At 29.7% G+C, this 24,737-nt stretch overlaps 1 protein-coding gene across 6 annotated transcripts in view; it reads left to right on the forward strand.

The window, feature by feature from the left end:
* LOC145329346 (dual specificity calcium/calmodulin-dependent 3',5'-cyclic nucleotide phosphodiesterase 1B-like) overlaps positions 1–24,737 on the forward strand; it is a 92,845-nt gene that overhangs the window by 27,178 nt on the left and 40,930 nt on the right. For 5 of the 6 annotated variants that reach the window (XR_013882877.1, XM_080173410.1, XM_080173436.1 and 2 more), the window contains exons 5-9: positions 3,640–3,750; positions 7,034–7,063; positions 14,218–14,314; positions 19,653–19,711; positions 21,422–21,506. Coding sequence is in view for 5 of the 6 variants with exons in the window: in XM_080173410.1 (XP_080029536.1) it covers positions 3,640–3,750; positions 7,034–7,063; positions 14,218–14,314; positions 19,653–19,711; positions 21,422–21,506 (382 nt within the window). In the remaining variant the exon portion in view is untranslated. The remainder of the gene's footprint in view (positions 1–3,639; positions 3,751–7,033; positions 7,064–14,217; positions 14,315–19,652; positions 19,712–21,421; positions 21,507–24,737) is intronic. The other variant, XM_080173418.1, reaches the window with a different exon arrangement.

Consider the following 24,737-nt stretch of genomic DNA (forward strand, 5'->3'; position numbering starts at 1 on the left):
TAGCGGGGAAGGTGTTTGATGGGAATATTTCTGCACTCTACCAGGCACATAGAAGTTAAAACGTCAATCAGACTCTTTTTTCTTAATATGCAATATCCATTACACTCTTGATTTGTTTTTCTCTCCTCTTTTTCTCTCCATCTTTATATTTCTCTCTCTATCTGTTGATTAGGTGCATTTTATACACAATCAACAACTTTTCTGCAATTCAAACAAAACATCCAAAAATAAGTGGTCTGATAATATTACAAGGTTGACTTAGGGGATAAGACAATGGACAACAATACATTACATCCCCTCTTATAATAAACAAAATATGTTTTAGAGCTAACTGGGTTTTAAAACTTTGGGTTCTAGTTTAATTTACAATCCAATGTGTCCTGTCGTACTCAAAATACCCTATTACTTTTTCTAGGTAAACTAAATTAGCACCATTAAATGTTAAAGGGACTGTGAACGAGAAAATTACTCATCAGATAATCAAACCTTAACATCATCTCATTCATATAATCTCAATGATAGGGCAAAACTGTCTCTCGTTTCCTTAAAAAACGGATTTTCCGCCGATTTTTACTATGTCCAAGGTTGGGGGGAAAAATTTCGTACTACATATATAAGTGCAGTTAATTGTCTTTTTTTCCTTCTGTAGCTAAAACTAAACTTTTTGACATAGTTCTCTATTTTTCCTAACGGTTAAGCTGACTTTTAACATAATCCTTGCTTTAAACCAGAGTTGTGGATCTGCATTGATTGTATGCGGATCCGGATCCTCCAAATTTGGTCAGTGCGGATCCAGATCCGACTCCGGATCCTTGATAATAAAAATAAAATCACCAAATTTTTCAAAAAATATTTGTTCCTTAATCTCGAAGTCAAAAATACTTTTAATTTTTAAGTCTGAACCTAAACCTTAAAGATTGGCTCTCATCAGGAGAAGGTCTTTGTAAGTGACTATTTTATATAAATTTAGGTAGATTTTTCCATTTTTTCCACATTTTTTTGAGTCCAAGGATCCGGATCCGCATCCGCATTTTTTTTTTCGCATGGAAAATCTTGCATAAAAAAGCTTTTTGGTCCTTCACATAGCAAAATATTGCAAAACTTAGCTTTTCTGTCCTTCACATAGCAAATTCTTGCAAAACTTAGCTTTTCTGTCCTTCACATAGCAAAACATTGCAAAACATAGCTTTTTGGTCCTTCTTTTCTGTCATGAACACAGAGGCGGCTAAAAAAAATTGTAAAAAATACAAAAAAATATGTAATAAGTCTCAAAAAACTTCAAGAGTATCTACATTTCAAAATTTTCAGTTGATAATTTTGGCTCTCATTATTTCCACCTGGCCACTCCAAACTGTCATTACATAATACACACAACACTCATAGTACAAGGGCAGAATAAAAGATTAACCTGTACTTTAGAAGGGAAGAAAGATAGAAAGATTCAACTGTACTAGAGCAGAAGGATTTAAAAAATTATAAATGTGGATTCTCTACAAATATGTCTCTTGAAGTTTTTTTTACGCTACGGAAGGACATAAGAATTTGTCAGACAAAGGACATAAGTCACCTCCCTTTAGTTAGATTTTGTTAGATGAAGGACATAAGTAGCCTTCCTAAGACCAATTTCCAGTGATTTCTGTCCTAATTAGGAATGACTTTGTTTTCTTTCCATGATCCGATTCTTTTATACATTTTTTTTAATCCCTCGCTTTGTTTCTTGTTTTTGTTATCATCCGTGTTTTTTATCTTAAAATTGGTTCTTTGGTATGAACTCTAGTTTGATCCTCATCCAAATAATTACCATTCTTCCAAGAAGTACACCATATAACATATTTTATCTTTGTATGATATAATTTTATATATGATTTTAAACCATTAAAGTATCAAATTTTTAACCATGAATTTTTAACACGTTGTTTACACCCAACTTTTCAGCATCACTACTTAGCCTAACATCACATTAATATGTAAAATGGTTGCGATATTGTGTGGGTTTAGGGGGGTTTAGTGCTTATAAAGGAGAGGAATATCACTTCAAATCCTTGTTTGAGTATACTAAAAAAAGGACAATAATTACTACACTGCAATTGGAGCTGAAATTGTTGACCTGATCATCTATGAAAATATTTGTTCTTGTTTCATCATCTTTGTTTTTTCTTTCTTATCTCGGATACTTGATAAGGATGTTTTTCTTTCATTTCCGTCAAGTGTTGCCATTACAGTCGAAACAGAGGAATAAAGTAATCCGTAATTTGCAAGATGACACCTCTCTATCCCATAAAAACTCTAGAAAAATGTATTAAAGTTAAAATAGATTATGGCTTTGGTACTACGACAAACGCTATAAACAGTAGAGATGCGACAAACCTTAAAACGATTTGAATACCATGTATCTTAAGGGATAAAACAATGGAAGAAAAACACACCCATATTGATTATGTACAAAATTAACACTTCTGAAGATTAAAATGTCTAACCAATTAATCGGGATTTAATAAAGATACCCAACGTTTGAGGATAAAAGATTTTGTTAAAAAAACTTTGGGTACCAGATTAATTTACAGTCTAATGTCCCCTCCCTCCAATGGGACATGGAGATTTAGGTTGCTGTTAAATTATTCTTGTACACATCATTAAACAAGGATGATAGCATACATATACAGCTAGATCTAAGATTAATGAAATTACAAAGCAAATAATAATGTAGGTTTTTCAGCTTCTAGGTAATAAAAAAAGATTTAAAACAAATTGGAATTCTTTTCAGATTAGTTGTAATATTTTTTACCGTCTTGTCGTTGAGAAGGTGTTATTTTCAATTCTGAGACTGAACCGCGGCATAACCAAAGACGTTATTAGTTTTCCTACTGCTGCTATGTCAATTGCGTAGCAAAAGTAAACGTAGGGCAAAGAAATTGGCCAAAAATAGGCAAACACATTACCACTCACATTTAGGTATTCATGACAAAGGTTGTGTAAGCAAAGGGTTTGTGGTATTCCATAGATCAGATTTTATTTAGTACGTTGGGATTTATTACATAGATCTGGCCCTACGTTGTTATCAACCATCCTTGGAGCTATAAACTCTCTTATGATTTGTAGGGTAGCTATGCTGATTTAACTTTTTTTTCGAAATACATACTCCTTTTTCGCTGATTCAACACAATTTTATTGCCCAATTCCACATGGAATCTAAGTCTATCTTCCTCTCCTAGACATTTTTATTCAATTTTAGGTGAAAGACACATAAACAAATGGTGGTGTGCAAGCCATACACCAAATGTTGCAGCCAGTATCGTACACAGAATTGTTCAAGGGGGAGGGGGCCGGACTTTAATAGCGTTGACCAACAAGCATCTACTCTATAGCTCACTTTTTAATGGCTGCTTTATTTTCTTAAGAATTTCTTTAAAACAAACTTAAATTACAGTACTATTAATTACCAGATCCAGGCCTTTAAAATATTTTTTTTAAATGTTATGGTTATGCTGATTTAAACAAAAGCTTTTAAGGACGACATGTTTCATTTAAGAAACACCCTTTTGGAAAATTTTAGTTTTGTTTAGACCTAAGGCCACGTGCAATTACTTTCACTATTACCATTTTATTATCACCTTTATAGACAGTTTTGTTATTTTTTAGACTGAAGGCTGTGATGGAGGAGATGTGCGGGGACAGAACCTACTCCAACTCTCTGATGCCACAGCTACAGTACATTGCTGATGTATTAAACCATCTCTCATCGAAAGTCGAGTAAGTGGTACTTTTAGTTTTGTTTAATTCAAGCATATATATTTGTAAGAATTGCCATATGCTAATGTCACTTGTAGTGATTTAATTTTGATATGACATTAAACAAAATTCATATTTTACATGAGATATTAAGAAAAGTATATAATAGATAAATGTGGTTGAAATAAAGGAAAACTATTAGTTTATCGAATGTAAAAATTACGTGTATTGGATTTTTAATCATTATTTCATTCAATTTATATTTAAGCACGCAATTTAGAAGCAAAGCTACTCCATAATTTTCTTATTCCGTCTGTATATTTATCTATAAGGCTATACCAATGAGCAACCGGTAAATAATTTATTTGGTCCATCGGTCTGTCAGTCTGTCAGTCACAAAAGTGAAAATATAAAAACAAAAATGAAATTTCTATTTCCATAAATTCATTTTTGATATATGAACACTGAACAATGAACATCTGATTTTTAAACCACTCTGTCCGAATTTCTATCCTTGATTTTTTGTGCTTTGCTATACTTATGGATGTTTTCACCCTTATTTTTTCTTAGGCTTTTAGGGATAAAAGGAAATATGTAAGACTTGTAAGACCCTAAATTCTAGGCTAGCCTAAGAAATATTATAGTAATTTTGCCTATTCCTAATTTATCTAGGTTATCTTTGCTAAAAGTATAGAATCTAACAAATGTTAATATTTTTCTGTATTGAAATAATGGATTTCTCGTTAAAAAATTACAAAAAAAATTTCAGAGGGTTTATAATAATAGATCATTAATTTTCTTTTCAATGAATCAAAATCTAAAAATAGTTTTTAGTTAAATAAAAATATTTTATAATTAAGTTAGTTAGAATATTTCGATAATAGATATGAAACCGTAGATGTACAACCTATAAACGAACGTAGGACATAAGGACATTTAAACAACCTTCGTATGCCATTCGCAATCTTTATATCTTTTTAAAAAAGAAATTGAAAAAAGTTTCTTTAAAGTTTTTATAAGCCTTTCCAATTAATGTTCTTTTAATAAAAATGAAAATGTTAAACAAATTTTGAGTTTTTGTACTTGTTCTCTAATCCTGTAGATCTGTTAGCATGGCACAGACATTTCAATTTAAAGAAAATTTTCTATTCAAAGTTTCAAAGTAAAAGTTTTAATTGGACATTAATGAGATTTTCTTTGAAATCGTTCAAATTGAGCTGCATTTTAATTTCGAGAATTTTTAAAAGTTTTAAGGATTTAAGTTTGTCCAGAAAGTCTTTCAGAATCCTTTTAACATAAAATGCAAGTTTTTTAAAAGCAAAGCTTTTCTATAATTAGGATGGGTCCGTCCGTCCGTAACGGATAGCTTTTTTCGTTAATTTAGGCATGTTAGAATTGTCCTATCGATTTCAAATCTTGCATGGTGATTCCTTTAATAGTTAGGTACGATTTTAGAAAGCGTAGCAACTCTATAATCATCACTAAAATGTCCGTACGTCCATTTTAAACATGTTGATTTTTTTTACTTTTTAACAACAAATTTTTATGTGATCTAATCATTCGATTGATCTGATTTTTGATATATTGATTCCTGGGACAACAAAGTATAATGTATTAAGCGAAGCAACTCTATAATTAAGTCTTAAAAATGTAAGTATGTCCATAAACATTATCCTGAATCAAGCAGTTTTTCAACAAATTTACTTACAATTTTGCTTTGACTCTTATACATTTATATTATGATTATTCAGTTCTGACCCTATACAAGTGTTAATGTCTGTTTGTCCTACCGTTTCAGTGCTTCGCTTTTATGGATGTTGTCATCCTTGTTTTATTCAACTATTAATGTTCAAATTTTTCTGCATATTATAATGTAACATTTCACGACATCCAATTATGCCACATATAATTTCCCATTTTCAAAGAATTTAAAGCTTTATTTACTTCTTGACAGCCAGCCTTAATTCTTTTTTAACTTGTCAAAGTGAGAAAAAATTATTCAAAGTGTTTTATTTTATTTGAAATGTATAATACTTTATATTCCTGGGTAAATAATTAGTTGATTGAGGATTGGCACTATTTGATTAGTTTACTGGCAATTACTGCTCACAATCACACGTATAAAGGGGTCTTAATCTTTAAGGGGTTGGATTACTGCAACAAGAGGGGTGTTATTTTATCATCAGGGGGTGTGATGTAAATTGCTAATAACTAGAAAGGAAATATAATTATCTTAAAAGTAAGGAAAGCTGAAATGTGATGGTATAAGATTTATCTCATTTATTTGGGGTAGTAAAGCTTAATGTTTAACCATTCCTCACAATTTACTTGCAGTGTTTTTACATTAATGAAAACTTAAAGGGCTAACCCTACATAACAGAACAATAGCTAAAACTTACCTTGGACCTAAACGTAGCTAAACAACTACACCAGCCTAGCCATCTCAGAGATACGTTGCTTAAGATTACTATACTTTTTATATTTAACAGATATTTTATAATTTATTAAAATATACATATTTTGATGTTATTGATAGGTATACCTAAATATCACTATATGTATATTATAAACTATATTTTTAAGTTTTAACATGTTACATCTGTTTTTATGATTATCTATTGTATTATGAAAATATATAATTATTTTAATTAATTTATCAATTTGACAGTTTTTGGCATGATCTAAGCGATATTTGCTTATTTATGCAAATTTTATATATTTGCTTTTAATGCTTTTGTTTGGTCTGGACTCACTCATGGAGAGAAATATCTCTTGTTCAGTTTTATGATCCATTTCCTCTGAGATAATAAATAAATATTTTTAAGATATTAACAATTAGGATAGCCATTATGTTTTTAAAAAACTTATTAATATTTATCTATTATTTTAATTGAAATTATTCTAGTCAGGGAAGTTAATGTTGTAGATAAAGTAATCATCCTCCAATTTTAAAGGTTTAATCTATTCTCCAAAAAAGACTATTTTTTTAAAGCTACATTTTTTTTTACTTTTCATTGGCAGATTTTTATATTTTAAATTGATAAAGATTAATCTATCTTAATTTACATGCTTATCAATCTCTGTTATGAACAAAAGATCAAATATATTTTATATTACACTAATGCAATTAATTTAATAATTGCATTCTCAACTTTTTATTATTAACCTGAAATTACCAATTCTGTAATAAATTAATATCAAGGTAAATAAAATCCGGATTCCGTCATTAACAACTATATTTATTTTAGATAATAATTTGAGATTTCTTTCCTTTTTAATTTGTTTTATTAATAACTATTTTCAGTATTGAAAGCGGAGAACATGAAGAGCTCAGGTCTCAAAGTTTCATAATATTTATTTATTTAAACTAAACCTCTTCCGGATAAATTTCTATAAAACTCATAAACTTAACCTAATACTAAATCTATTATTTTTTTTATTGTTTCAATTTTTCATTGAAATAGGAGGAATTTATGTTTATCTAAATCAATATTAAACTTATAGAATGAACCTTTTTTCTGAGCACTTGTAAATAAATACATAACCACAGAAGTACGGGTTGTCACAAAAGTTTGTATTCTCAACTCAATTTTCAATAAACATTTGTGGCATTTAAAAATTTGATTAGTATCTTCAGTAAGAATGAATTAAGTATCATTTCAATTTGTTGTCCCATAAAAAAAATAATAGAATGTTTTCTTTAAAAAAATACTTCCTTTGTATAAATTATGTAAAAAAATTTAAATATTGCACACAAAACAGGTGAAAAATTACACAAAAAAATGTGTAAAAGACAAATGTGTAAGCTTTTGCATTTTATCAAACCCTATATATAGCACACTTGCAATTCAGCACCAACATCTAAAAAGATATTTCAAACTTTTACTCTCACAAATTTAACAAAATTTGAGCCGCATAAGACTTTGCTTGCAATAAAAATTATTAATTTTTGGTGCAAGTTTGTACTTTAGATTTTTTATGTTTGCACATATTATATTGTATTTTCTGAACATTTATTAAATGAATATTGTAATAAATTGCTTGTCAATGTTTTTGCCCCATTATCTTTTAAATAGTAGTAAAAAGTTAGATTTAGAGATTATTTTATCAAGTTATAAAACCCTTAGAATAGATCAGTGATATGGGGCTGAAGCCAACAATTTTGGACTCAAGTTCAAAGTGCCAGAACTAAAGCTATATTTTAGGGCAGCTCCTATTAGTGAAACCCTTTTTATTAACCAAAATAATTTAGTATTAAAAGTAATATTATGTCATTATTTCAGTAGTTATAAAATAGTAAAAAATTGCAAAAAATTGCAAAAAATTCCATATCCTTATGGAACCAGTTTTATTCATAAAAAAGGGCTTATAACCTGTGTTTTGGTTCTTCTTTAGAGAAACAACAATCAAAGCCAAATAATTCTTTAGTCATACAAAAGAAGAGTAATACATACTAACCACAAAATGATAATGTTTCAGATTTCATGAATATTAAGTTTGGAAGTGGCAGCAGGAGAATTACCCAGAGCGGGAGTGGGTCTTTTCATAAACTCATGATCCACATAGCTCAAATAGATTTATATATATTTTAATAAATCATGGAAAGGGAATTGATTTATTCTATATTTTTAATGTATAGAATTTTATAATTTTATTTTAAAAGTTTGTCTATACAAATATTAATTGCAATTTCAAAGACCAAATTGATTAAATATTTGGATGCTTTCACTAAAATTTCATAATTGTATACAATACAATATATGATTAAAACTAATTTCATACTTTTATTAGAATAGTTCAATATTACTTATTTAAAAGACAAATTGGAACAGTTATTATTCTATAATCAACAATTTAGGATATTAATCTAGAATCAATATCCTAAATTGTATATAAATATATATATATTCAAATATGATATTCTAAATGTAAAAAAAGCAGAATATGTAGATTCCCATATGTCTCCAAATTGAATTACTTCTTCTGTGTTGTGTGTTTGATAGAGAATTTTGTGTGCATCAGTCTGTGTGTGTGGTGGCCGTCCAGTTTTATCTCAACTTTATGGAAAATCATTTTATCCAATTCCATGGACAGTGGATTTTAGATTGGATCTCCAAATCATCATCAATTTTCTTTTGATAACATAATTTGGTGTATTTTCTGTGAGATATTTTTATATGCAGCATTTTTATTTATCTTCATTTATTTTTCCCAATTTTGTATTAGGTGAATGGAACCAATAAGAATACAATAGTATACAACTTCAAAAAAATGATATGAAGAAACTCATCAGGAATCTAAAGGGGTAGTTTCAAGAAATGCATTTGAACTAAATTTAGTGAACTGCATATTTTATCCTGGTTAAATGGTTAAACTACATTTATATGGGATATATTTGAAAGAATTTCAATTTTCTACCTCGTAGTTTTTAAAATATCAAGACTTGAAAATCGTCTTTTTAAATTGCATATATCACAAAAAGACAATTTTCAAGTCTTAATATTTTAGAAACTACGTGGTAGAAAATTAAATTTCTTTCAAATATATGCCATATAAATGTAGTTTAACCCATTTACTATTTATTTTACGCGGTTCACTAAATTAAGTTCAAATGCATTTCGTGAAACTACCCCTTTGAGCCACAAACCTTTAATCTGACAAATTGAAATTACTGAAAAGTGATGAGGTATTTAATTTTGATAATGCATTTCATATTTATCAGGGACAAGGGAATGCTATTCTGGCAAACAATGCTTTATAGCTGATTTCATAGATTTCCAGTTTAAACTTGATGATGAGATTAAGCAACTTTTGGCAGAATTTGATAAGAAACTCAAGCATTATTTAACACTTTTTGCTCTCTTTACTAAAAGCCCTGCAAAAAGGATTTCAGAGGTTGGTTGCACGGTTAGTTCAAAGATGTATGAGCAGAATTAAAGCTTCTTTACAACTTTTAGGTATTTCATCTAAATCATGAACTACTCCTAAATTATATGTTAAATAGTGAATAAATTTATTAAAAATCATGAAGAGTAAATAGCTGTAATACTTTGAAAAATATTTAAGATTTTTTAAATATTTATTCTTGTATCTAAAGGCTAAACACGTTGGAGGGAAAAGGCGAATTAGGGACGTAAAATAAAAAAGCTTCTCTGAAATTATGATTTATTAAGTTCTGCAATAATCAAATCTAAAAACTTCTAATCTTCTCCGAATATTACAACTTACAAACTTTTTTAATCATTTAAAATATGGGTAATTTCCCCCAAACTGCCTTGTAGAGCACAGAGTCCCCATTTTCCCTACCATTAATGTAAAACAAATTGAAACGATCAAAGGGGTGGCATGTTAAAATTGTCCTATTGTTTTAAAACTTTCCATGTGATTCCTGTAGTAATTAGGTACAATTTAGAAAGCGTAGCAACTCTATGATTGTTACCAGAATGTCCGTATGTCCATTTTAAACATTTTGTTGATTTTTTTTACTGTTTAATAACAAATTTTGATGTGATCTAATTATCCGATTGATTTGGCATATTGATTCCTGTGAAAATAAAGTGAAATATTATAAGTGAAGCAACTATATAATCAAGTCCTAGAAATGTGAGTATGTCCATAAACATTATCCTGTATTAAGCAGTTTTTCAACAAATTTACTAACAATTTTGCTTCGACTCTTATACATTTATATTCTGATTATTCAGTTCTGACATTCTACAAGTGTTAATGTTCATTTGTCTTACTGTTTCAGAGCTTTGCTCTCATAGATGTTGTCATCCTTGTTTAATAAGTAATGAACAATGAATTTAATTTTGAGCTATAGGCATAAATTTGATTATTTTCTAATTATTTTCAATTTTTCTGTAAAGATTCAAATTGTTAGTGATGAATTTTTTAATCTCCCTAATTCTAAATTCTATAGTAAGAAATCTTTGTTTTGATTCTAGCAGCAGACGGTAATTCTAAGCTAATGAGGTTTGATGATAGCTTATGATTTATACTATCTGAAATTAACAATAGTACAAAATAGAAGTAGTTGCACCTTCCTTTTTGCTATATACAGCTGATGGTTACCAGGGTAGGTTTTGTGATTTTCCTAGAATTTTTGACCAGGTCGGCCTTCCCTTGTCCCTGATATTTACACAGAGAGCTGTTAATTAGAGCATCCTGTACTTATATTCATCTTCAACAACGGTAACCATTTTAAAACCATATCATGAGTGACAGTAATATTGCAAGTTTTTCAATTCAAGCCATCTAAAGTTAATGAAGGAGTTATAAGGTCACATTTTCATTATATATTCTCACATAAAACCCCAATTTATATACCTTTTTGGTGGGGCGTTGTAGTTCAGTGGTAAAACACTGAGCTATGGTGATGAGTGTTTGAGTTCAATACTCCATGTGTTGACTCACAGTTCTATTTGCATTAATAATCATGCAAATTCCCCTGGTTGTGTGAGAAGGGGATTATTGAGTAAGTTTGGATACTCAATAGTCTTGTACATAATATCAGTACACGTAGATCATCATTCATTATGGTGACTTAATTTAGAACACCTGCCATGCTTGGCGAGGGTAAGGTAATAATGAGTAGCACTCGTTTAAGTCATAATGTGCTTTAATGTGGAGCTTGATATCCCTAGTGGCTATACAAAAGTATCTTAGACAACTCCATGACTACTTTTGTCCAAACTCTAAGAATCTATGGCTAATAAATCAATCAATATACCTTATTGGAAAAAATGCATATAGTTTTCAGCAATGTAATAAACTGTTTTTAACCTATTTTTGAATGGGGGGTCAAAAAAATACTAGGACACCTATAGAATCAAACTGCAGAGCCCAAATTTGAATTAAGTCCCCAATAAACTTTATTTTGGGGGATTTAAAAATTAATTTTTAATGTTGCTCTGGTCATTTTGACTAGAGCAAAAGGTCTTTTTTACTCAAGGTAATATTTTAGAACAATTTATATAATTCACATAATATTGATACATTAAAAAATAAACATTACTCTGTTTAATGGAAATATTTTCTTTTCTCTAAAACAATTAATTTTATTTAAAAATCTAACATATACAATAAAACATATAATTCTAAAGTCTGAACCAATAAGAAATCTTCTTTCATTTCAATTCTTTCCATTTTAAAAAAGAGTGTTTTCACAAAGTGACTTATTTTTAATGTAGTTAAATAATTTTTATTTTATTAAAATGAAAAGAATAAAAACCATACACATAAAAGATATTTAAAAAATATTTTAAAAAATGAGTTTGAATAATCTTATATTATATCATATTTGTATATGTGACAAAAATAAATTTGTTGTATTGCATTAACATTTGTTGTCATCTTACAGATGAACTGAAATTAGTTTCCGAAAGTGTGCGTAGCTTCTGCGCCCTATCTCAAAATTTGCTACTAGCTAAAAAAGCTTCAAACTTCAAAAAAATCAAAATTAAAATTTTTGAAAGTATAATGTATAAATCGTTTATACATTAAATCGCTTTTCCATTTGACCGGAGTCGCTAAAAACAGGGTCTGCAATAATTGGGTTATCTGCTGTACACTTTAGGAAACTAGGGCTTGAATAGGAAATTTATTTCAGTTGATCCATCTTACAGCATCTTACACAATTTTAACCCTTTACAGCCGATTTTATGTGTTTTAAATAAGTGATAGAAAACCAACATAATAATGTTAAATCATATATTAATTGTAAAGAATTAACTTTTTAATGAATTAATTTACATGAAATTAAAAGGCCTAATTTTACTCTATACCAGAATACAATATTTATGAAGCAAAACACTCTAAAAGCTATGAATTTTAACCAAATAAAAAAAAGACCTTTTGCTCTGATCAAGAAGGACCAGAGCAACAGTAAAAATTAATTTTTAAATCCCCCCAAAAAAAAATATTGAGGACTTAATTCAAATTTAGGCTCTGCAGTTTGATTCTACTGGTGTCATAGAATTTTTGATATATGTTTTAAGAATAGGTTTTAAAACAGTTTAATATGAAAGTTGTTTAGCCTGTAAGTTTTCAGAAACTATTTCTAGATGTTTAAGAATTGTATGTTTGTACAAGAAAGGACTCTTTGCTTTTCAAAAAGGCATCAGTTTTCATGAAATCTAGTCTTGTTATTATTTGTTATAAAAGATCATGTTTTACATACTCTTATCAAAAATGCCAATATAAAAATCAACAGACTCACCATATATTACAAAATGATATATATATAGGTAAATGATATATATATATATATAACAGAAAAAAGAACTATATAAAATCTTGACCGCACAATCATTTATCAACCTTTGTAAGCCCCAGGTGTCCTGCTCCTGTTGTTTTAAAAATATGTTAATACAAAATTACCACTCTGATGTCACCAACCAAAATAGTTAACCACATACTGGCACTTTTTCTTATAGAACCATTTATAAAATTATATGCGTAGGTTTTGTTTGTGTAAATGTGTGTGAAAGAAAAATATATGCCATTTTCCCGGATTTTTGCCCAATTTTTCTTGTTTTCATTAAGTTGCACATGTTTTTGTGACTTGCAGGCTTTACTAAAATAAATATTTCTTATATAGAATGTTTACATTGCAGAAAAAAACGGTTGCAATATTATTCTCAAACAATTTCAAAAAGTTTGGCAGCTACCTGTTGTTAAATATTGAGATTTGTCTTTTATTTGGCCTTTATCGGCTATGTCTCCTATCTTTTAGAATAATCTCGATTCATCCGCTTTTTACAAACTCTAGTTGATATACAGATATTTTCAAATGTATTGGTGTGTGTGCTTAAATTTTTCACAAATACATCTTATTTGCCCTTTTAATTTTACTTTGCTCCATTTACAAATTAAACAAATCCCTTGGAATAGTCTCTCAAAGTGGCTGATGAGCACTGAAAACCCTACCCTTATTTCTTTAATAAATGGAAACTTTTTAGATGGGAGGTGGGTTTATTTCTTAGTTGGTTTGTTTATTATAGGACAGGTTAGGTTATTTTATATTGGTTATGGGAAGCCCCGCAGTGTTAGGGAACCGTAGGGGCTAGACATAGGAAAAAATACTACTCTCTCTTTATTTTTATATATTTTAATTGTATCAGTCAGTGCTCAAGGGTCACTTTGGGGGAAAGGGCCAATCCCACTAATATATTGCTTTAGCATACAATGCATATAATATAAAAACAAGCCAAATATAAATTGCATGAATAGTATATTGTATATGAATAAATCTAAATATTGTAAATAAAAAAATTTTAATCACCCTTTCTAAACATGTATTATAATTATTATTATTTATATTTTTTACACAAATCAAAATTTTAGTGCTAAAAATTCTGAATTTCAAACTTGAAATTAACTCTTTTTAAAGAAACCCATGCACTAAAATTTTGACTCCGAACAATACACTGATTTTTCTTGCTTCAATGATGAGAACAAAGGCGACATTTAACCATTTTTTTATAGGCATGATGTGGAGGACGACCTTTCAGAGCTGAAAAGTGAGGCTGTTCCAGACGAAGTTAGAAAATGGTTGGCCTCAACCTTTGCAAAGCAGGAACAGGTTTGTAGTTTTAAAGTGTATATTATATTTTATTTTAGTTTTAACTTTTAAGAGTGCAGTGTTATATTCATTATTTGCTAATTCTTTATTTTTAATAAAATCATTTTTCAACTACGCATATGATTAACAAAAGGTGTTTGCAAATCTAATTTACTTTTTGTTAGAAACAAAAACGTATTAAATAAACCTTTTTCTGTTATTGATTGATTCATTCTTTGATACATGAAATATAAACTAACTAAACAGTTAGAAAATAAAAAGATAATCACATGAGAAAAAAAAATATTTGATTTTTTCAAATATGATTTAAAATAAAAATAACCTTTAGAATTTAAACTGTTTAATTTCCTATCTTTACAATTTTTGTAAGGTTTTTTTAACTTTACATGTGGTTAATCAGTCATTTTTGCTGATGGTAATTTAATTTACAGCAAAAAATTACAATAAAATAGTTTGGAGGTGGAATCAAAACAAAATTTGCATTCAAAGCTTTTTATGAAAGGAAAACTATTTTCTCAAAATGGTTTACGTAATGTAACAATTTCTGTATGAAGATTGACTAAATAATGATAGTAAATCTAAAATCTTATATTGTAGAATTTTGCCCCTAATTTAAAAGTGAGGAAGATAGTAACATTGAAATATCTTGTTAAGAGAATAAAATTATTATCACCCTCCCAACTCTGAAGAGGGAGGAACACACAAATTAGGGGTGATAAATAGAAACGGAAGGAATTTTGTGAGACTTAATTTCAATATTGGTATAAAACATTGAGAACTAACTCCATGTAGGCCAATAATTTATCAGTAATAAAAGCGATTATGAATTTGTCTCCAAAACTGTGCAATATCGATAAGGAATTATATTTTTGAACATTCAAACCTTTTTGAAGGGAAGGTAAAGGTTCGATTCCTTACTTGAAAAGCCTTAAAGTTACTTACATAATTACTATACCATGCTCAAATTTGAAAATATTTTAGTTCTGCCTTAATCCTTTTTATTTTGATTATTTGTTACACAATATACAACCCTGCGTAATATTTTACAAAAGTCAGTAAGATTTAATACCTTTCATAAGTAAAAGACTTGAATTTTAGACTTTTAAAAATTAAATTATTAAACTGGTTTGTTTGTTTTCGGAGAAGGGGGGGGGAGAGAGTGGAAAATTTAGTTTCAAGGTCTAATTCTCTATGAAGGGTTTAACTACCCTTCAAGAAAAAAGAAAATAACATTCCTAGGACCTACAATAACCTTTAATATAAAGTAGTGAAGTGACTCGGTATTAGCAGAGACATTCACAAAGACATACAGCCTCTTTATGAAAGGACACAATCAAATCTACACTTGCAACTGTCTATTTCTTCCTTTATTTCTTTTTCAGAGTATTTTTAAAAGTTACCTTAAAACAATAATTATTAATAGAGTAAACTAAATGGTTAAGATATACAATAGAAAAGTCGGCTACTTTTAAAGCAGCCTTTTTGCAGATTTTTTTGCACACTTAATATGAATATAATAACTTTTGTTGGCTCGTGGGAAATTGTTGACTGATTTTGCCAACACTGTAGTGATAATTAAATTGAACAAGAGTAGGTTTTTACAAAGTGAATTATTTTAATTAAAATCATAAAAGTGAGTGAAGTCTAAAAGATGGGTGTCTGTCTATTATTAATAATTCCACCCTTAAAAGACAGATATATTCAATGAATGGCCCATGCATAGTTACATTGGGAATTAGGCTCAGCTTCATAGATCATGCTAATATCGTAAAATCCTAATTAATGGCTTTAGAATATTTTCAATGTTAAAGAATAAAAAAATTTAGAGATTTTGTTGAAACACTAACAGTAGCGAATTGTGTATTTTGATGTGTGAATGTTTGTAATGGTGAGCCAACTAATGCAAAAAAAAAATAAGGCAGATAATATGTAGAATTTTTGTTTTCGGGAACAGATTAATTTTATTTTTATTATAATCTATATTACAAAGTAGAACGATGTCTGTCTGTCCATCTGTCAATCTGTCCCTTAAGATCTCGGTAACCACTGAACCGATTGGATTCTACTCTTCAGGGAATATACCTACTGGTCATGTGGTGGTTTTAGGAGGGACACCCCCAACCCCCCCCCCCCCCCCCCCAATATAAAAAATCCCCCCCCCCCCCAATTTTTTCTTATTTTTCTTGCGTAGGTGCCTCATCATCATCATCATCGCCATTTATCTCTTCTTTCCAGAGCATAGGCCACGCACAATGGTTCTCCATTTATCTTTGAATTGGGCCTCAGTAGAGGCTTCACTGAAAGATGAAAAATTCTTTTTACTCAGTTCTTCAAGGAATTCCCTCCACCAGGTTGTTTTTGGTCTACCTGGTTTCCTTTTTCCTGTGAAGGGGTCCCAAGTCAAGGCTTGATAGGTTAAATCATCATGCCCTTTCCTTAGAGTGTGCCCCAACCATCTCCATTTTCTCTGTTTTATTGTCAGTTTGATATCTGACATATCACTGCGCTCTAAAAGCTCAGCATTTGTGATCTTGTTTGGCCAAAAGATCTTGTGGATTCTCCTAAGACATTTGTTGACATATGTCTGAAGCTTGGAGACCACTGCTGTGTTTAGGAACCAAGTTTCGGCCCCATACAGCAAAACAGACAGAACATTTGACTTGAAAAGTCTTAACTTAGTCTTTATGGAGATGTTGTTGGAATTCCAAATTTTATTCAAGCTGGCAAAGGCTGTTCTAGATTTGTTAATTCTAGCTTTAACATCTGTCAAAGTGCCTCCAGCTTCATCAATTTTACTTCCAAGATACTCAAAGCAGTTAACATCCTCAAGAATTTGGTTTCCAATAGTTATTGGTTCTTGGGAGTTTGCATTTAATCTGAGTATTTTAGTTTTTGGAACATTTATTTCAAGTCCAACTTTCTTGGAAGTTTCAGCTATCATGTTAGTCCTTCTTTGCATTTGACTTCTATTGCTTGTTAACAAAGCAATATCATCAGCAAAGTCCAGATCTCCCAAATATTTGGGATTGCCAAATAACTGCCAGCGAATGCCATCATTGCTTTCACAGTTCTTCATGATCCAGTCAATGGCAAGGAGGAAAAGGAAGGGAGAGAGAAGGCATCCTTGTCTGACACCTGTTACAATCTCAAAAAAGGTTGATAGTTTACCTTTATACATAACATTTCCACCTCCTTTATGATAGATAGCTTTAATGACATTGATTATCTTTTCTGGAATGCCATAGTGTCGGCAGATTTTCCAGAGTGATTTCCTGTCTAAAGAATCAAATGCTTTTTTGTAGTCAATAAAGTTTACAAAAAGCTCAGAGTTCCATTCCTTGGATTGCTCTATGATGATTCTAAGAGAGGTTATCTGATCAATAGTGGAACGGTTTGGTCTAAATCCAGCCTGATTAGGTCTTAGCTTTTCATTAACCTTCTTCTTTAATCTATTAAGAAGAATCTTACGAAGGATACGGCCAGGTAGTGAAATGTTAGATAAATGAAACATTGTCCGAACTAGAGGCTAGGGGCGAAGCCACTAGTATATTTATAACGAAAGAAAATACAAAAAATGTACTTCAAATATTTTTTATACAAAACTTTTTTCTTACTTTTGAAATTAAGTACTTATCTTGAACTATACGATGAATTTATTTTCATTCAACAAATAAATATTTATGTATGTAAATATTTAATTATCTTCTTTTTTTCTTTTCTTGATAAAGTTGAGGTGTATTGTTCGTAAGAGGAGAAAATTTACGATATTTTAAGTTGCTCTAAAATATACTGCGTAGTTCTATTAAAAATTTTATCTAAACGCATTTTCCATTAAAATTCTTGCACAATTTTATTACCTGCTTTCTATATAAAAACAAGAATACAAAATCCGTAATTTGTCAAGCATAAAATATTGAAAGATTTATCAAAATATCAAGAAAATCCGCACATATAGAAAATAAATTAAGCACCTGAAAGACTTTTGTTTCCTTTATAAATATAAAAAAAATCTAATTTCATATGTAGCATAACAGGTAGATGTACAGACGAAGATTAGACTCAATAATATGAAAACATTTCTTGAAAAAAATAAAAACTTGCTGGACTTTACAGTATTCTATTAAGTACCTTTCTAAAGTCTAAACACATAAATATAGCAAAGAGGGGCATTATTGTCCTTCTAAAACGATTTGAAAGATTCATTTTGTAAAAAAAGTTGAGTTTATCAATATTTGATTTATCTGCAGAGAGAAGAAAATTAAATATTGTACTCACATACTCTACTTTGCACCAATATTAAACATGATAAAAACAAAAAAAGACTTATTTTAGTATTATAGTTATAAAGACAAACATATTTTTTACATTGACATAATAATCAGGGAGTAAGGGAGGGGGCAATGGATCGAATATTCAATTTTTAGAAGTTTCAGACTTTGGGTACTGGCTTAAAGGGAATGTGGAAGAATTTAGCAGTTTCTGACTGAATTTGGGTACTAGCGCATGAAATGTCGCTACTCGCTGTGTTAGTTTTGAAAATAGCAGACAGAGAGTAGTTTAAATATAAAAGTTGTGATTTCGCTTTACATGAGGCTATGGAAATCTATTATTCTGGGCTAAAATATCATCTTACATGCCTTCCTTTTTTCCCTGTTCATATCCCTTGCCCCCACCTCTCTTTTCCCTTTCCCTGCCATCTGGAGAGTTCCAGGGATATTTTTCTAGTAATTAATTACAGATTTTATGGCCTTTCTTTGAAAACTTTAAAATGGAATTAATTGCCCACTGTCCCCTCCCTTACTCCCTGCATAATATTACATTCATATATAAAAGTAACAACTTATTTACTTCTTAAAATATCTAAAGTATTAACATTCAACAAAAATCCGTGTAAATCAATCTCTAAATAAATTTATACATTTTTACACTCACTAGGTAGTTTCAGCGATTCCCATGATGATTAGGTTTTAATTCCTTTCTCAATGATTTTTTAATGTTTTCAAAAAAACATAGCTGGTAAAAAATCTTCTAACTGAAAAATCATTATAAAAAATCCCAGATAATGGTTATATAGTTGCCACGCTTTCTAAATTAAAAATATTCTATTTATCGGGAACATTTTCACCTCATAAGGGTGTTAGGTTAAGTAATACCCAACAGACAAACAACTTTTAATTGCACTACCAAAATTGTTAATGGTAATGAGTTGCGCGCAACAGTAGGTACCATTTTCATAGGTTCTAGTCTGCACATTCCTAAAGACGTATATAGTTGACAAAATTTAAAATATTAATATAACACAAAAAAGACAAAAATTATTATTATTTTAATTGTTTAGGTTGTGAAGAAGACAGAAGAGCGGCCAAGCTTCAAATCTGTGGCCAATGCAATTCGCACAGGAAATAAAATAAGCTTTTTTTATGAAGGTTACATTTCATACGCAGGCCAGAAATGGGTAACAATAAGTATGCATGGGTTGAAAATGTTTATTTATCAAAAAATTAGGATTCCAGAAAAAATTCGATGAAAGTGCATTTTGTTGATTTATTTACCACAGCAACCTAATACATATGTGTATATTCATTTTAATTAAAAAAAAAACAAATATAAACGGTCATAACACACGAAAATATGATTATAGATTATAGATTATTATCATGCTGCTATGCAATGATTGTCACTATTTTTATAACGATAAAAGCCTTATTTAATTTTGGTTACATGTATTTTTATTTAGAAATATTTGTCATTATAATTTATATTTTATTTCTTTAGCTGTTGAAGTATCATTTTATATGTTTTTTTTACTTTTTAAAAACTAATTGCATTTTCAAAGGAATAAAATTAATTTATTTTTACAGGGATATTTTTCTCATAAGAAGGAGATATAAAAGATTTTCACTTTTCTTCATTGATTCTGTCATAAAAAAAGGCAATTGATAACCTATTAATATCTTTAAATTATGCTATTCTGCTATTAAGTTTTTGTAAAAAAAAAAAGTTTTTTACCAAGTTAATGCTATTAGTAAAATATGTTACCACACAGATTTTGAATATCGAAATAATAGATTGAAAATGGTAAACATGCATAAGTAACTCACCAATGAATTTTTAAACTGGATTCTCTTTTTGGTACGGAGTATCTTTACAAAATCAGCATTCTATTTCATTAAAGAGCAGTCGAGACAAGATGGTCTTAAAGCCATCCTAAATTAAATCTTTGTCCAATATACCAAAGATATTGAGAAAGGACAGGATATTAAAGGAACTTGCAAATTATTTACTCTAGTATATAAAGAAATAATAATTTCCTTCCTGATGATAAGAAAATATATAAATACATCATGTCTTCTTATTTATTATTATAATAAATACTTATTTAAAATATGACAAAACATTGTACATTACTCTTTTTAAAAGAGCGTACAATTTGTTAAGGGGTTGTGAGCATTAATGAAAGGGGTCGGCAGCAAAGGCTTCAGCGACTTTGGTGTCTGCGGCTGAGGTTAGATGCGGCTGAATCAAAATTTGATGGCTGCTGTTGATTTTTGCTATTGTTTCTGTGAGGATGGGTTGACAAAATCAAACAAACTTTTTTTTCAAAAAAATAATGTTGGTTAAAGATTAATTCAAGAAAAACTTGGTTATGAAAATATTAAACAAAGTTGTTAAGTGATATTTAGGGATCTTTATTATGAGATAATAATTATATATCTTATTTTGTTGACAAGTGATTAACAAATAAGAGTCTATTAGTTTCTGTTTTTATTACTATTAAAACATATTCTGTTTTTACAAAAATATTTGGGGTATAAATCATTGCTAATAAACTAAGAACTTCAAGTGCTGCGAGCGACCAAACGGCTAAACGTACATGCTATGTCAACACATCAATTTAACCAACATAAAAAGGCCTACAAATAATCTGAAATAGCAAAGATCCAACCATGCTCATGGAGCGCCTGGCTAAAGGATACGCGCGTAAAATAATACTTTTTCGCGCTTTTATGTGCACTGCGAGATAACTATGCATTATTGAGCATTGGGTATTTTCTTATTTAAAATCTATGATCGGAAAGATATAAAAGCTTTATTTGGGAAAATTTTAGGTATTTTCATAGAGCGAATCTACAGACGGATGTCCACATCACAACTTATGTTCATACCTCCTGATGTGGAAAAATATTTGAAGGTAAGATAATTCGGCTCAATAGTAGCTGAGTTTCCACGTGAATATTTAGCTACTCTTGGGGTCAGTTTTGGATATTCAGCTATCATTGGGAAAAACAAAGTTTTACAACAATTTTTTCGGATTTTTTTCATGTGATAAAAAAATAGAAGTAAAGCTTTTTTCATAAAGGGTATTTATCAACTCTGTAATCGTTGCTTAAAGATTATATGAATATTTAAAACCCAATTAATTTTTAGCCCTGATCATTTTTAAAAGCCAAGTTTTTCTATAATAAGGGTATATTCAAGGTGCAATAAGTGGGTGGAGATTTTTCGGCTTCTTTGTACATCCTTTATTCAAGACAATAACTTACATGGATTGGTTTATATCTAAATGGTATTTATTGATTAAAAGTTTGAGGATATCTATTTTTTAAAAAAATGATAAAATAAATAGTCTGCAGTCATGTACTACTTCATTTCATATTGATAATGAACAAGAGATGTAAAGAAGATTTGCTTTTGAAAATACCAATAGGAAATTATTGTGGATATTCAACTACCATAGGGGAAAAGTGTGGATATGCAACTACTCTTGGGAAATATGTGTGGATACTCAGCTACTATTTGGGAATTCGTGGATATTCAGCTACTATTGAGCCGATAATTGCTGACAGTTTTTAAAGATATACAATTATTAGTAATTACTTCTCTTTGGGGTCACATAAATACAGAGATTTTTGCGTGTACTCGTTCTTGTTTAATTTCAACGATGAATTGTAATGTCCCGAATATACATATTTTTGCAACTTTCACTTTATTTTTCAAAAAAAACACTTTCAAGTTATTGGTAGATTAATATATATTCTATTTTAGATTTTAGATTTTTTTCTTCATTTTTTTCTCTCAGATTATATTATATAGAATTATATTACTGAATGTAGTTAAGGAGGGCTTTAAACTAGATACAATCTATAAGTTAGTGGGATAATTACATTTTTTCTCATGGCCTAATTAAGTTAGTTAATGTTGAACAATGAAAAATTGTTCAGTTTATTTCTCAGAATATATGATTAAGATATAATGTAATTAGCTATATGCCAAAGTGTTCATTAAAATATTTCATTTTTTCGTCTATTTTTTTTAAATATAAGAAACGTTGCATTCAATTTTAATTAAGCCTAAAACAAAATCAAGTATAGCAAAAGGATTACCAATGTTTTTTTTTTCATAATCTTTCTTAACATATGTAATCTATCTAGCTCAAGAACATTTTAATATTTCAAAGATTTTTTTTGTTCTTAGGTTATTCTAAAAAGATTAAAAACTCACTCCAAAAGATTGAAAACTTTTAACAACTCATTTTTCGTGGGAAATGCCAGATCTTGATAAAACTAATGTATGCAAGGAAAATCGGCCATTAAACCCTAAACGGTCGGGTGAACGCCCCCCCCCCCCCCCTCCGTTTTTTTTATCTCATTTTCTGTGTGTGAAAGATAAAGAGCCCAAACTGCGTGACTTTTTAAGTAATACGGGTATGACACATAACTGAGAGTTGGAATTTTTATGTATCTCCATCCTGGCGGGCACAGGATGCCAGCAAACCTGGCAGGGTCATCCATGTAAAGAGCAAAAATATTTTTTTGACTAAAACAAAGCATTTTATCTTACCAAAATACTAAAATATCCTCTAGTAGTACATCCTAATATGAAATACAGGTGTCAATTTCAGGTTCCAGGTATGATTCTGCAGGTCCTGATCCTCCAGGTCTGCAGAAATCTTTAAAAGGCTCCTGTGGTCGCAATTTTTGGCTTAGAGACGTTAAATTTTTAAGCTTTTCTTACATGTCTACATGACGCATTAAAATTTCACAAAGATCCGCCGCCGTTTTCCCGCCGACCGCTGACTGCGGCGGTTGGTAGCTGCCAAGTACAGCTGCGGCCGCTAAAATGTATGTTTTGATATTTCTAATATAAAATTTACATAAATTTAAACATTTACTGGAAAAAAAATTTTCTTCTAGCTTCAAAAATAAGAAAATTACAGCCGTTTGAAGTTTTTAAGTATAAAAGGACCTAAAAACAAAGGTTGTTAAATAAAAGGGTGAAGAAAGCGAAAATTGACTTTGACTTATAAAAGGTCGGAAATTACCCAACTGTTAAGGGTTAATCTTTCTAAACATATGTAATCTACCTAGCTCAAGAACATTTCAATATTTCAAAGATTTATTTAGTTCTAAGATTATACTAAAATGATTAAATGATCTCCAAAAGATTGAAAACTTTTAACAACTAATTTTTCGTGGGAAATACCCCTCCCCCCCCCCCCCTCCCGACCGATTAAGGTGCGGCAAGGGGCCCGACTGTTAAGGGTTAATAATGTAACTGCGGTTTATCAAAATAATGTTATATTTTAAAAGTGGAAAGATTGCCGAAATTTTAATCCTTTTGTTCCACAATTTTCGTCTTTGCACAATCACATGTTATATTTATTTGTGTGTATGCGACTAGGGTAAAGCTATTTTGAATTATAAATAAAAGAAGAGGTATTGGAAAAAGCAAAAAAAGGAAAGGTGAATATTTTTTATATTATTATTTTGTTTGAACACCATCATCTAGGTCTCTAACTATCTTTTATTTCCCTGCAATAATGTATCAATTATTCAGTACTTAAAATTAAAACAAGGATGATTTTCAAAAAATAGCTGTGACGCAGCAATAATAATTTAGATAAGTCTTTATACATGTTCAGTAAATGCAAAGAAGATTATTATTCTAGGCCTATTTTCATTAAAAAGTATGTACTGGGACATGGCATAGAGTATCTGAAGAAAAACTAAATGAATCCCAATCTTTCATTCTTTTAATGAATGCAAAATTAACTGTTTTCAAATTATCATAGTAAAATAACACTTAATTGCCAATAAAAACGCACAGTTAGAAAGAGACTTTGGTATAGGGCCGGTTAAAAGGTTAGCGTAAAAATGGAGTAAAGTTTTTCCCTAGTTGAACCATCCCTTGTCCCTAAGTTTTTTCTCTGTTTTTTGTATATATAACGAGTGCATTACCGACCAAAAACTCAAGTTGATATAAAAAAGGAAGATTTTTCAACTGGACAATTTTAAAATTTCAAAATCTAAAATATTAGAAGGAAAAATTTTATTTATCAGATTGTTATATAAATTGGAGTAAATGAGATTAAAAGTTTGATTGGTCCCGGGCTTTACTGACAGCTTTGTTAATTAACTTTTAC

The sequence above is a fragment of the Acartia tonsa genome, chromosome 1 (assembly GCF_053477335.1).
Source record: "Acartia tonsa isolate MP-2025a chromosome 1, ASM5347733v1, whole genome shotgun sequence".
NCBI classification, from domain to species: Eukaryota; Metazoa; Arthropoda; class Copepoda; order Calanoida; family Acartiidae; genus Acartia; species Acartia tonsa.